At 33.1% G+C, this 14,569-nt stretch overlaps 2 protein-coding genes across 2 annotated transcripts; one reads left to right on the top strand and one right to left on the bottom strand.

Annotated features, from left to right (window-relative positions):
* The first annotated feature begins 1,703 nt into the window (after positions 1-1,703).
* LOC105107600 (uncharacterized) lies at positions 1,704-3,167 on the top strand. Its single transcript, XM_011001589.1, has 4 exons — positions 1,704-2,221; positions 2,324-2,395; positions 2,580-2,655; positions 2,767-3,167. The coding sequence occupies exons 1-4, from the start codon at positions 1,892-1,894 to the stop codon at positions 2,802-2,804; spliced, it is 516 nt and encodes a 171-aa protein (XP_010999891.1). The 5' UTR covers positions 1,704-1,891; the 3' UTR covers positions 2,805-3,167.
* Positions 3,168-5,529: 2,362 nt separating this feature from the next.
* Positions 5,530-10,728, bottom strand: LOC105107601 (U3 small nucleolar RNA-associated protein 4-like). The gene is made up of 11 exons (XM_011001590.1): positions 10,399-10,728; positions 10,150-10,293; positions 9,664-9,973; positions 9,513-9,576; positions 9,215-9,328; positions 8,940-9,102; positions 8,549-8,702; positions 7,792-8,381; positions 7,274-7,455; positions 6,706-6,966; positions 5,530-6,178 (listed from the first exon to the last, which is right to left on the bottom strand). The coding sequence occupies exons 1-11, from the start codon at positions 10,561-10,563 to the stop codon at positions 5,869-5,871; spliced, it is 2,457 nt and encodes an 818-aa protein (XP_010999892.1). The 5' UTR covers positions 10,564-10,728; the 3' UTR covers positions 5,530-5,868.
* Positions 10,729-14,569: the final 3,841 nt, after the last annotated feature.

Raw genomic sequence — 14,569 nt, forward strand, 5'->3', positions numbered from 1 at the left:
TTTCCTTCTTCTCTAATTTGTTGTGTGCACTCATGGAATTGTATGCATTAAAAATGGCGTCAAATTTGGATAAAGAAAATTTAGGTATTGTTTTATATTATAATAGTGGTTATTTTTTAAAGTGTTTTTTTATTTATACATATATATTAAAATAAAATTTATTTTTAAAAAAAAAAGTATTTTTAATAGATCGACTTTAAAAAATACATATAAAACTAATTTGAAATAAAAATAAATAAAACATTTTAAAAGCACGGATAAACTACGAACAAACAACTCTTTACAGTCTGCTAGTGTTGAATTTGAATAGTGGGTGTCTGCGTGATTGAATTTGAATGTGTCAAGTGCATGGAGGAGTACTGTGGATAAACACAGAGTTGCCCAGTATTTTTCAAGCCTGGAATGTTGAAAAGGATAAGGAGAATGTTCATCTCATCATCTCTTTGCTTATATATACAGTGATCCTGCCTATATGTTTTTTTTTTTAATGAACTGTTGGTATTTCTATGAACCGAAAAAAACAAAGCTCGACAAGAAGAAAATTGTACTTGTGAGGAATAAAGAGTTCAGTCTCTTTCAAATTTGCAATATAAATACTGATAATTCAATAAAATTGAATTTTAATGTCGATTCGAATGAATTATTTTTTCCACGGAAACAAATCTTTGTTTGCTTAATAGAAAAAAAACTAGTTTAAAAAATACTCTAATAATTAAAATTGAAAAAAAATATTAGAATGATCAGTAGCTAATAACTTGAAATTGCTAATGGTGTCCTTATATAATAGGTTGATTTTAATAGGTCCCTAGTAAAAATAAAAAAACTCAACTAATAGAACCCTGAGTTTTCCTAAATTCCTCAATAGGTACTTCTGTTAGTAATTTTTTTAAAATCTAGCAAATCTATTAATAAAATCTTTGAAATGGCCCTAACCTCCTTCAATGACCAAAAAAGAAATATCAGGAATTTTTTTCCCTTTCCATTTTCTTTTTTTTTTTGTTTTCTATTTTAAGTTTGGGTGAGGATTCTAAGAATTCTTTAAGCAACATCTCATTTTTTGTTAGAAATTTTAGGTTTGTTTTCCAAATTTTTTTTCTGTGATCATTTTATTTGCTTAGTAATAAGTTTTAGGGTTCATTCAAATCTAATGTGGGATTTTTGTCATTATTCAGACTAGGGGTATTTTGATTATTTTTTTAATAAATCCATTGAATTTAACAAATATCACCAAAATTAAGAGTACAATGTTGGAGAGTTGACAAAGGATGGATGTGAGACCTCCACTATTATCCATAATTATTAGGCTTATTTTACGTACCAGTAAACCTAACCCGGGCTAATAAAATAAATTAAAATTAAGAAAATATTATTTAAAAAAATTGATTAATTAACTTATCAAGTCCTAATCAAACCAAAAAATAGATATTATGTTGATCAATTTTTGCCGTAAATATATCGAACAACAAAGAGAGAGAGAGAAAAGGGAAATGGCACTAAGCTAATAGCCTAAATCCTAATATTGACCCCATTCATGCAAGTTCCCTTAGGGTCAAAAGTAGAGTAAGCTGTACACTAACCGTTTCCCTTGTCACAAAAGTTTACCAATTGGTGTAGTTTGCTCTGTCACTCTCCCATACAACTGGCAATTCTGATTGATCCACAAACAGATAAAAAGGAGGGGGGCGAAAGGCTAGGGCAAAGGACAAAATGTCAAAAACAGTCTAGGATTTGAATGTGATTCCTTTGGTTAGCTTTCTACTTTCTCTTCTATTTATATGGAGAAGATCCATCGAGTAAAGAGGGCAGATTTGCATGGTCATTTACTGTTAGTAATAAGCAGCCCTTGTAAGAAATCCCATTTGGGATTTGGCTTCAAAAGAGAGGACTGACAATGAACATATCAGCTTCTCAGTATAGTGGTAGTGGGTGCGAATCCGGTTGGACATCATACTTATACCAATCCTCTATTTCAAAAAATCAATACCAGGGTTTCGGTGGATTTGTTGATGGGGATTTTGCAAGAGTAGAGGATGAACAAGAGGAGGATTTGTCTATGATTTCTGATGCATCCTCTGGACCTCCTCATTACTGTGAAGATGGCGAATTCTGCTGTGACAAACTAGCCATGAAGAGCAAAAACAAAAAGAAGAGCAGAGAACATGGTAGAAGCCAACAGTATTCATATCTTGATGACACTGCTAGCTCTCCTGCATTGAGCAAGGCAAGTCGTTCAAAAGAAATTATATATAATTTTCATCTCTCACTTATTAATATTGAAACACATTTTTATATATTTAGACATGGCTTCTTGATATTCATGCAGAAAGTGAATAATGAATGTTCAACAGAGCATGTCCCTGAATTCTCCCAAGGTTTTTCTGCTACACATTTTAAGGTACTTATCGGTGGTCCCTTTTTAACATATTTGCCCCCCATTTCTTAGTTGCATTCTCTTCACCTTTTTCATATAATATGTTTGTGATTCGGGGCGAATCTTTATAGTGTAAAAGGGGGGCAGTTGCTCCATATGTATTTTTCTAACTCCACCACTACAAATGACCAATACCATGGCATTACAGGGGAAATCTTCACTCAAGAAGCACCTTGGATTCTTTAAATCCTCGCATGCTGAGAAGGCAGCTTCAAAAGAACCAGGTCAGACTTTGTTCATTTCCTAATTGGTAATCATTAATCTAAAACTACAAACTTCATTGATTCATCGATAGTTCTATTTTCTCAAATTTCTAATGATTAAATTATTGGCAGGTGGTTTTCAGGCAAGAAAATGGAATGACAAATTGTAATGATGGGCATCTTTTGTCTCTGCCACTGCAGTTGCTCTGGACTCTGGAGAGAGAATTGGAAGAAGAGTGAAAGAAAAAAAGGTCATTGGATCTCAAATGGATTTTGTTCCTTTGTTTTTGTCCAATTCTACTCCTTTTTACTATTTGCTCCTGTCAATGCAGTGGGAAACAACAATAGAACATAAAAAAAAAAAAATTAGTTATCTGCCTTTAAGACCCTTTTTCTTCGTTCTTCTTTTGTCACTATTGTAGTGATCACATAAGGAAACTAATAGGTCTCCTGTGCAGTCTTGCCTCTGGCCTCCTGTACTTTTACGAATGCAGAATCAAATTTATCAGCTTGCTGAGAGGAATTTAACATAATATGGAAAGCAGAAAGCAATATGTCTAATATGGAGGCTCAAGCTTTAATTGTTGTCGATCTAGTTGTATTGTTAAAGAAGTTTAATTGACCAGGAATATTCAGGAATTCAAGTCAGAAAGGTGGAAACAAGAAGAAAAGCTTGTTTAAAAAATTGTGGTCCTTCGAAGAACAGAGTGTCTCAACATTTGGCATTGATGAGAGGGGTGTCCATTTCCACCCCTCACAATCACACACACATGCATAGATTGACAAGAGAGGGCCGTGACCAAGCATCATGATCCTCGAGGCCAATAAGAGACCCACTTTTTGCCCCTTCTGTAGCTACCAGCCTAGCTTTAAACGTAGGTAGGGTTGGTAAAACTGGCAATCGATACCCTTCTAGACTCGAGCCAGACAATTTTTTTCAGATGGAAGGAACCAAAAGAGAAGTCTCATTTTCCACCAAAAAAGACCTAAAGAAGCTCCACCCCACCACCCCTTGATAGCTACCTGATAAGAATGTGATCCATGCACAGTATTGGTTTCAATTATTGAATTTGTTTTGGTGGGTTTCCTTCAAATCTTTATTGAAGGGGCTCCTGTCCTCAGAATTAGAATTCATATCTTGGAAAAAAGACAGATTTTAGGAAAAGGACAAGACCCTCCCTCATGTCCTGCGAAACCTCCTTTATTATGGTTTCTACTTCATAAAAATATGTTGACAGCAGAGGACATCTGTTAAGATTAATGCCATGCCAACTATAGGATAATTGCATGATCAGATAACTAAACAAACAAGGCTTATGTTGATAGCATAGGACATCTGTTAAGATTAATGCCGTGCCAACTACAGGATAATTGCATGATCAGATAACTAAACAAACAAGGCTACAATCATTGGAGGAGACAGACCACTATTGTAGCTTTGATAGATAATTATTCTTGGCAATCAGATCCTGTTGCAGGTAGTTGAAATCAAGAAGGAATAGGAATTGAGTACAGGTATCTTTCATATGGAATTCAGGCCCTACACCTACTTACAAGCAATTGTGATTACTTATTAATCAGGAGGTATTGGCCTGGCAACTTCTTTGGACGCACTTATCATGCTCTCAGAAACAAACAGCAATAATTGGAATAGTTGCAAATCAATCGTATCCACATCATAAGACTGGCTTTGGATCTCGTGGATGAATGAGTACACACGGTTAAACAGCAATATATATTGCTTCGCATTGCATTGATTTACCATTAAAATTTTATTTCAATTAAAATCGCGTGGACATACAGGCATTTAGATTTGACTTAAAGAGCACCCAGCTGCAATTAGCCTATATCGATTTCCACTTGAGATAAATGACTAACATTTTAACTGAAGCCGGCTCCTGTAGCAAGTACATCCAAGGATAGAAGCAAAACTGGAACAATGGCAATCAATCATCCCGAATAGATATGGACAAAAACTAAAATATTGGCCAAGTTTTCTTACGCCCCTGCAACCATTTGCAGAAATAAGGCGCGTAGAAGCTCATCAACTCCTGGGGTTGGACATGGAGAAAAAGGCTTCAGTGTTAATATTTAGAGCGCGGCGCAGCCAACTACGCGGTGGTAAAAGCTTCAACTCCCAGGTTGGAGATGGAGAAATAGTGTTTGTGTTTGTTTTTTGAAATATAATTGTTTTTAAATTATTTATTTATTTATTATTAAAAAAAATTGATTAATAAAATAAAAAAATTTCTTATAAAAAAATTAACTTAATTATTAGGAAAGTATTTTTTATATTAATTTTTATCTTTATTTTTATAATTATTATTTGATTTTTTTTATTTTTTAATTAAATTTTTTTATTAATCAAATTTTATCTTATTTTTTTAATTGTTATTTATTTTATTTAAAATAATTTATAAAATAATGGTTATTATTATTTTAGTTTTTTTATTTTTTAAATTTGATTTTTATTATTTTGATTATTATTTAATTTTAAAAAAAAATTATAAAAAACATTTTATTTTTTTTATTTTATTTATATTTAATAAATTTTATTATTTTAATAAATTTAAAAAACATATTAAAAAATTATTTTTCAATTTATTTTGCATGACAGAAAAATATTTTTAAATTTATTTTTATTACCCTATTAAATATCAAAAAAATAATTTATTTTTAAAAAATTTAATTTCCCGAAAAGACCTACTTTCCATCCCTCAAATGAAGCTTAACATTTAATGCGTCGCGCAGCCAACCGAGCGCTTGGCCACACCACCACACAAAGCTTCTCCGCCTCCTACCCTGCAGCAAGTCAATCTAGAATAAAAGAAACCCTGCAACAGAATAGATAAGCGAGGTCCATTTGTCCATTTCCTTTTGCGCAACATTTATAAATTTGATTCTCAATACCTGACTACTGTTGTCCAAAACGAAAAAATACAAGAGAAAAGTGAAAAAAAGAATTCACTACTGGATTGGATCTATGAATTTACACATCAAAACCCTTGTGTTGAACAAGGATAAAATATGGTTTAAGACAAAATTGCTAATTTAACAAGTTAAAAGCAATTATTTTAAGAAATACATTGCACAACAAGTGACCCCCCATAATCCCACCTCCATGCACCATCCCCTCTTACCGTAAGAAAACAAAATTGTGATGGCAATAGCATGGGATCGAATTGCCAAATCTTCATTCTCCATCGTGCCTGTGAATAGCCCTGGACATGGCAGTTACGTCCCAAATATATGTCTGTGGACAGGTTGGGCATCAAAAGTTTTAACCACATCCATCCATGGTCTGTCCAGGATCAAGATAGAATTTTCAGAAAGGTGGCTAATAAATAAAACAGGATCTCTGAAAGCAAGAATTTCAAAATTTTTCCTAAGTTTGGTCTCTGGTTGGTATTCTTTCAACCTACGTTTCAGTCCCCCATTCATGGTAGTAGTTTGTAACTTCTTCAGGGGAGAATGCTGGCTGTTTACCAAGTCACTATCTTCCTCTCGATCCACTGGCATCCCAAAGTCAATCAAGCACATTGCCCTACATCATCGACAAAATCTCAAAACATTATGTTTAACATCAAAACAGTTAGCAAAAGAATGTTGTGCATGTATGCTTCTAAAGACCAACCATGGAAGATTGAAGTTTAATCAATCACCAGTTATGAGCCAGCTGTTTTACCCTTGAAATAAACTAAACCTCCATTACCTATCATTAATTACATAGTACAAGGGAACTGCTATGTAAATCCTTTTTAGATCCCAAGAAGGAGAATAAACAGAGCAAAAAACAATTGCAAGGAATTAATTCAGAAATGCTTTTCCCCAGCCAGCATCCTACCAAACCTCACAAAAAAACATCTACGAAGCCAGTAAGTATTTACACCCCTCAAATATAATGTTTGGAAAACTGTTCTTGGAAGAGCAAGCGTGGGAATGAATGGATGAGAATGACACCCATTCACTCCTACTCAAAAATAAAATGGGTGACTAAAGATGGACAAATTTACACACCAATCCATGATATAATCACAACTGAGAAAACAAATAAGGAGAGAGGAGCAGCACCTGGCACTATAAATGATAACAGAAGGAGGGCCTGACATAGGCAGGAACGATAGCCCAATGACCTCCCCAGGAAATTCTTGGTATCTCCTCGGTAGAACAAATGTATGCCGCATTGACCATTCTCCTAACTGTTTTGCCTCCACATCAAAAGCATAGACCTGATTTGAAGAGGTTGTGACTACGAGCACATTGTTCTTTTGAGGGGGGAAGCCACCAGCTGTTACAGAGGCACCATCCAATCTTGCTATAAACCAGTGTTGCCTGTTTTGCCAGAGTAAAATATAATCAGTCTAGTAGAAGAAACCATGAGACTTGCGATCACTGCATGGGACTCATAAGGTTTTTTAAATCCAATAAAAATAACCAAGCAAGCAATAGGTTCCATGAACATAAGAAACCACAGACCCACATTCTAAAGAACTTTCTTGAATATCAAGGGTCTCAAGTAAATTACAGGTTGCAATAAAGGGAACATACTGTAGCTACTAAACAACATTCAGATAAAAAGTGGCTTGAAGTGCAAACAAAGCTGCACTTTAAAGAGCCCTTGAGAAGCTAGATTCCATACCTTTGTGTCTCCAGATTAAAAACATATATGTCTCCAAAGCAGTTGATGGCAGATAACCACTGCCCATCACAACTAGTAAACATTTTTGTTATGGGAGGCTCATTGGGTGGTAATTCCTCATCATTTTCCTCACAACGTGGTGTAAAGGTATGTACTAGCTCTGTGCTGCTCACATCCACAACCTGCAGCACCAAAAGGCATGTAGGAGTATTAAAAAAGGTCAATAACAACATGATCTATTCAAGCTCCATCCACCTCAACAGCTTGATCTAGGAAAAGTGAGGGTAAAAATAAATTTGTGAAAGACAAGGGCACATGTTTTCACCAGAACTAAGCAGGATGTTCTACCATAAAACATGAACACCATAAGTCTTGCACTAGCTAATTGGAAATACAAATTTGATTGGTTTTATTTAAATCTTGCCTCAACGCATAAGATCCAAGAAAATTAGGACATTAGTGAAATTTCCAGTAACACATAAGTTAAAGAAAAAGGATGATTGCCGAAAACAACTTACGTATATCCTTCTATCATGCCCTGCTACCATCAATTGAGATGAATCAGCACTGAAAACCATGGAATGCGCATATGGCAATTTCGGAGGGAGAGGCTTTTTATTAACAGTCCACAAACTTTTTCTGACATCCTTCTTCAATTCAAAAAGGTTGGGCTTAACATGGTCTGAGTAAGCAAATAGAACCCCTGCATTAGAAATTGTGCTGCAAATAATTTTCCGAGATCCCTTAGTCTTAATTCGAGCTAGAATATCAGTTGTTGCACGGCCCCTTGATGAACCAGGACCAGTCATCGATCCACCTTTTGTTTGAACACACAGTATATCTAACCAGGAAGATGACTGGACTAGAAGCAAGCAGTTCTGGTTGAATACAGTATTAAGAGCCAACTGAATTGGCACTCTTTGGGGTGCTGGGCAGATATCATGGGGCGAGAACTTAGTGAATTCCTGAGCAGAATAGGCAAAGAGCTTTGTGTCATCACCAGCAGAGATAAGCATAGGAACTCCCAAATGCGCCCACTTACTATAACTAAAATCAATGGGCTTTTTTTTAGGACGAATTCTTTTAATTTTATCATCAGCCAAAGGATCTGTCATTTAGAAGCATGCGGTGTCAGTAAATGAGAAACATTAAAATGCAGAATCAAAGGCAAAAAAAAAAAAAAGCATACACATAAGCATTTGCAACATGCATGGTACATATACACACTAAAGTACCATGACAAGTACTGCACAAGGTAAAAGATACTACACACACCTTCTCGACTAATGGGTACAGCCACTGTCAAGGCTCTAACATCATGTGTATGAGCTCTTACATAACCAACAAAGATCCATTTCTTCAACATCTTAGAAGAAGATATGTCATTACCAGATTCAATTATCTCACTAGAAAGCTTATAAAGAATAACCTGCAAACGGAAGTGTAGCAAAACATTAGCCAAATAGTAAAGTCACAAGACTTTAATTGAATGGATGGAAACTGACATTTTTGTGAGATAACAGCAATAAGAATATTACATAGTACTATAAAATAGAGGTTAGAAAACTCAAGGACTGAATTTATTATTTGCATCTCTTAATGGACAGTGACACAGTTCGAAAATTATAGCAAGTTTGAACTTCAAATATAAGAATTATATCTGTACCTGACCATCAGATCCAGCAGAGAACACCCTGTTATGACTAGGTGCAGCTGCCAAAGCATTCACATCACCCTTGTGAGAAGTATGTGCCTGCAAAAGTGTCCCATGTTGAGAATCCCAGAACTGAACAGCACCAGTACTGTCTGCACTAACAAGGGTCCCACATCTGAAATAAGAAACAATTATCAGAATGCTGTAAGAACTACAGCATGACCTCAAGTAATCTTGCACCTGCTTAGCCACATTTAACAAACAAACAGGAATCCTTCTGTATCTACCTCAGGGCAAGTAAAGACCAAATACAAAGGTCCGGTCCGCTACCCAAACCACCAAGCCCGGCTGTAATCCGGTATATCTCGTTACCCAGCTTAGCATCCCAGCACCTTATAAACCTGCAAGAATGCTGACGTGCATAAGGTGGTATATATTTAAAATGAATATCATGAAAAAAATGCTTTAGAGAGAAAAAACTACAATATTCCAGAAACTGTTAGCTAATTTTAAGATTACATGTGAAGGTTTTGAGGTCAGATTCACTAAGCTACACATGGATGACAAGTTGCAAAGAAAACTAACCCATCACTACTGCCTGAATATATTCTACTCGCATCAGGACTCCACGTCACACTTAAAGCACGCCCTGCAAACAATCAAATGAGCAAATAGTTCTTCACAAAGAGGAAAGGAACAACTTGACAGGGGGTTCACGGAGGTGTGGATATCTCACCACTGACCCTGGGCAACGTTTTATTGTATGCTAACCCATCTGATTCAGGAACAGTGTATATCCGAACACACCCATCATCGCAAGCAATTGCCAGACATGGATCATCAACAACTATTTGCTCACGTTGTTCATCCAAATCTGAATCATCTTCACTCTCACTGCTGTATTCGGACTCTTCACCACCTCGGTGTCTACCATTTAAATACCCATTTCCAAGGTGCGGTGGCTTATGCCCTGTGTGAATAGCTGAATTACTAGAAGGCGCCATTGCCATCTGCCAAATGGAGACCCCAATTGACTCCAGCACATTCTGCCAACGAATTCAACAAAACATAGGAAAGTTATGGGGATTGTAAAATCATTAATTGTTAGTATTAAAGATCACTGATTCGTGGTTCGTAGAGCATATTTTTTCAAGTATAAAAACTACACATCAAAACTATTGATAGAAAGTCTTCAAAACAGAGAATGCAGGAAAAAATTCACCTTCTGCTTTAAATGAAAAAGATCCCACTCCGAAACTGAACCATCAATGCTAGACGAAAACAATCTACCACATGGCAATCCTTTCGAGCCAGCACGACACCACGCAAGTGACGAAACTCTCGAATTAGGGTTCCCGTGAATCGTCTACACATAATAAGTCGCAGAAAAAAGAAAAAGAAAAGCTTTTAACTGATTAATTAAGTCACTTTCATAAAACAAATAAAGAGTCAAAGTGAGACAGTGAAGTACCAGCTGGTTGTGCCAACCGACAGCGCCAGGAGAGACGAGCCAAATCTCGAGTGAGCCGTCCTCACGGGCAGCAGCGACCTGAGACTCGTCGGCGCTGGTGGCTAGGGATACAACTGGAGACGGCCTCCACTCGATTGAGCTGTTCCTATAAGCAGCTCCTAGCATTTCTAAAAGGCTAAACTTGAAGCCAAAAGAGAAATCGGCGAATTATATTATCTAGGGTTTAAGTTAGTAGGAACTGATGAAGCGGTGGGAGAGAGGGAGACGAAAACATGAAAGAAGGCGACGCGGTGCGTGTTAGGTTTTTTGCGAGGGTTTAAAGCGAGGTGATCGATTCTTTCTGTATTGTTTATACCTGGACCGGCGCGTCCTTGGACCAGTTTGTCTCGGTGTTTTTTAGGTTACTAGGTTGCGCTCGGGCCTCTCCTGATATAAAATACTTTGGAAGAATAAATATCAAAAGTCCATGATTCCTTAATTTGGGCCTCTGGGTGTCCTTCAATTTTAAGACTTCCAGTCTATGGCCCAGTTCTCCGAAGTCTGGTATGAACTGCGCGCTGTGCGGAAAATTTACTAGATACAGGTAAGATGAACAGGCTATCTAGAATTATTTTGAATTTTAAATAAAATTTATTTTTTAAAAATAATTCAAAAAAAAATTAACAATTAACTCCTCTGGTTTATTATGATATATAGAACAGAACAATGTTAAAATTAGACTCTCCGACATAACTATCAACCTGTCTCTTTTTATTCATCACTCTTTCCTCTTTTATCAATGGTAAACATGTTATGTTGCTTGTTCTTGGATTTGTGGCATGTGTGGTTTTGGGAAAATACGACTTTAAGGAAAGGCATTCGAATATGATTTTCTGGGTTTTTTGTTGTGATGGTAGTGAGGGTTGATTAAAATAGGATAAAGAAGGTGAAGGTAATGTAATAAATAAAATGAATTAAATCTAGTTACGCAATATATATTCTAAATACATAAATTTATTCTATTCTATTTTATTTTTTATTTTAATTTAATTTAAATATTGTAGTCGAATTGAATTACACTGGAAATTTTGATTTAGATGGTTTAAAAGGTAATAGCGAATCGTGTCTGGTCCGTAAAAATGATGAAAAATATCTCTCATGTTAATAATTATCCTTTTTATCTTCTTTCTATTTGTTATATATTGGTTTTAGGTTTATTTCTCGTGTTTTAAAAGTATCGAATAATTATAATGCAAGAATTGTAAATTATATCCATGTACTGTTGCGAATGCGCCAGAATTTAACAATGGTGAAAAAAAAAATGAGAGAGAAATAAAAGGTCCGCTGAAAATATTAAAGAGGTTGGATTAAAATCACAGGAATAAAAGGTGCACGCTTTGCGTGTATTTTACATTCAACTTCCTCTTTATATTATTTTAATTTCAATTTATTCATGTAATATTTCTTCGATATCAATTTACCATCCAATTTTTAAAAATCCAACCTTTTGTAGATATTAGATTTTTTTCCCTATACCTTGTGTATTTATCATTCTACACTTAACATCCATTTATTTATTTTGCACCTGCTTTTGTACTTATTTGCAATGCAAAAAACACAATTAAGTATTTTAATAATATATAAAATTACGTTTTATGTTATGAGGTTGACTGAAAAATTAAATTTAAAATGTAATTTCTATGAAGCAGATTTTATATATTTTTTAATTGAATTTCATAAAATTTTATTTGTTTTTGTATTTCAAATGAATTTTTTTAAATTTGAAATTTTTTATTTTTTTATTTCAAATTAATTTTTTTATTTATTTTCAAATTATTTTGATATATTTATATTAAAAAATAAAAAATTATCTTGATATATTTTCAAATAAAAAATACTTTTAAAAATCAACAATAACAAAATATTTTATACATGTTTTTTAATGTATATGAATCTCAACTATAATTTTTATAGACATATACCTAAATTCAACTAATCATATTTTTTTTAAACAACAACCATAAAAACTATATAAAAAACAAACTCATCTTTACTCTCTCTATCACCATTTTGTTATCTTGATTTCAATGTAATATTTTCAGCTTCTCTTATTTTTTCTTCACACTTTTTAAAATATATTATATTTATTCTTTATATATTGAATATTTACCCCTTTAAACTTTATTTGTTTATGGCATTGTCTTTTTTATTTTTTTTCCTTTATATCTTTTTAAAATAAATTATTATACAAAACTGAAGCAAACGGTGTTTCTCACAACATTATCTTATTTTTATACCAAGTTAAAAAAATAATCTAAGATTCTTCATGTACTTTTATTAACACTTGCAAAATGTAACCTTACTTTATTCTCTTACATGCAAACATCAAGCTTTTAATCAGTGGTTGCATTTTTTATCTGATGTCAAAAAATATCATAATAACATCTATAAATCTATTTTTTTTGCCTCAAAAATAAACTACCCAGCTCAAAATAAAAGCAAGTAAAATAAAAATACTAACACCTGTTATTTTATCTATCAACAAAAATAATTATTAATTTATTTAATCAAACATGTAAATGACTTTTCAATTTATAATCATGGTTTCTTTTTGTAAAACATTGAGTTAGGAAATCCTGCATGTTTATTCTCTAGCAAAAAATAAATTATATAGCTGGCGTGATATAATTTTCAAAAACCCACGTTTTTTTTTTCTTTTTTGATTATTTTTTACATATCCACGTGTAATTTGTTTCATGTCCTGATGCGAAGATATTTAACCCGTAGCATTCAATACAATAGATAACAGAAAAAAAGGGTGAGTGTTTCATTTCTGCTTGATTTTCATTAAAAAAACAATTAAATTAATTTTAAAAAAAATCAAAACCAAATCAAAACAGGATAAAACATGAATCAATTTCGATCCACTAAAAGTCTTCATGGACCTCTTGTCGCGCGAAAAAAAGAGTGAATTATATAGGGGAAAGGAGAGGGGAAAAACAAGCACTTAGCAAGCAAACATGAAGAACAAGACAATAATACAATTACAGTGTATTGAAATTTACAATTCTGGAAGGAATAAAATATATCCAACTAGCATATGAAAGCCAATAAACAGTATATATTATTTTTAAGTGACTGCCATAACCACATTTTGCCCATGAATATCAAAGCCTCAAGGGGAACACTTTAAAAAAAAAAACCATCATGCAACACAAAGATAACAACTAGTTTGAGTTTCATTTTAAAATAATAAAAAGTTTATATAATTATTAATTTTAAAACTTGTAAAATTATTAACTAAAGTATATATAAATATTTACATTAATAAAAAAAAAAAACAGTTACCTTCATGTCATGATTCACTGCCCTCCAATAACATCTGTACTTCGGCATGATCATCTCACCTTCCTTGGTTTTCTCTGCAGCCAAACAAAACATATTAAAGAAAGAGAGAGAGAGAGAGGCATGAGAGAAAGCTCGGGGGCTCTTCTTTTTGGTTTGATTTAGGTCTGTGAACTCGGAGAGATGGGAGGCAGAGAGAGAGTTGGGGGGGTAGGGGGCAGCTACTTTGGTCTGGTTATGGAAAGAAAATTGAATGTTTATATTTTTTTAAAGCGTTGGTTGAAGAGTTGGTCCGGTTTCAAATATTTAAAATTAAAACTGAATCAAATCATTTTTTTTTCAGGTTTTGTAATTAGTTGATTTAATTTTTTTGGTTTATTTTTAATTTTTTCTTGATTTAAAAATATTTAGTTTGGAAGGACAAAAGAAACTTTGCGTATTTGTAGGAAAATAACTGTTTTTGGAAAGTGATTTTATTAAAAGTAATTTTTTTTTTAATTTTTTTTTATATTTAATAATATCATATAAAATAAATTAAAAATATTTAGTTATATTATGAAAAATAACTTATTAATATTTTTTTTAAGTTTATTAAAATTGCAAGGAATAGACTTATAAATTTTAAAATTTAATGAGAATGAATTTAAAAAATCTAATTTCATAAATTATATAAAATAAAATAAATAATAATCAAAACAATAAAGATCAAATCTATCAAATTAAAAAATTAAAAGATAATAAAATTAAAATAATTATAATTATAATTTCAAAAATTATTTTAAATAAAACAAGTAATAATAAAAAAATAACGATCAAATTTGTCTGATTGAAAATTTTAATAAAAAAA

The sequence above is a fragment of the Populus euphratica genome, unplaced genomic scaffold, assembly GCF_000495115.2.
Source record: "Populus euphratica unplaced genomic scaffold, PopEup_1.0 scaffold267.1, whole genome shotgun sequence".
In the NCBI taxonomy this organism is placed as follows: Eukaryota; Viridiplantae; Streptophyta; class Magnoliopsida; order Malpighiales; family Salicaceae; genus Populus; species Populus euphratica.

Excerpts from the sequence above, each read along its gene's own strand:
- LOC105107600 (XM_011001589.1), top strand. The coding sequence starts at position 1,892 with ATGAACATATCAGCTTCTCAGTATAGTGGTAGTGGGTGCGAATCCGGT. Across the intron at positions 2,396-2,579 it reads TTTCTGCTACACATTTTAAG|GGGAAATCTTCACTCAAGAA; the intron begins GTACTTATCGGT and ends ATGGCATTACAG. Across the intron at positions 2,656-2,766 it reads GGCAGCTTCAAAAGAACCAG|GTGGTTTTCAGGCAAGAAAA; the intron begins GTCAGACTTTGT and ends AATTATTGGCAG.
- LOC105107601 (XM_011001590.1), bottom strand. The coding sequence starts at position 10,563 with ATGCTAGGAGCTGCTTATAGGAACAGCTCAATCGAGTGGAGGCCGTCT. Across the intron at positions 8,382-8,548 it reads TGTACCCATTAGTCGAGAAG|ATCCTTTGGCTGATGATAAA; the intron begins GTGTGTGTAGTA and ends TCTAAATGACAG. Across the intron at positions 6,967-7,273 it reads TTTAATCTGGAGACACAAAG|GCAACACTGGTTTATAGCAA; the intron begins GTATGGAATCTA and ends CTGGCAAAACAG.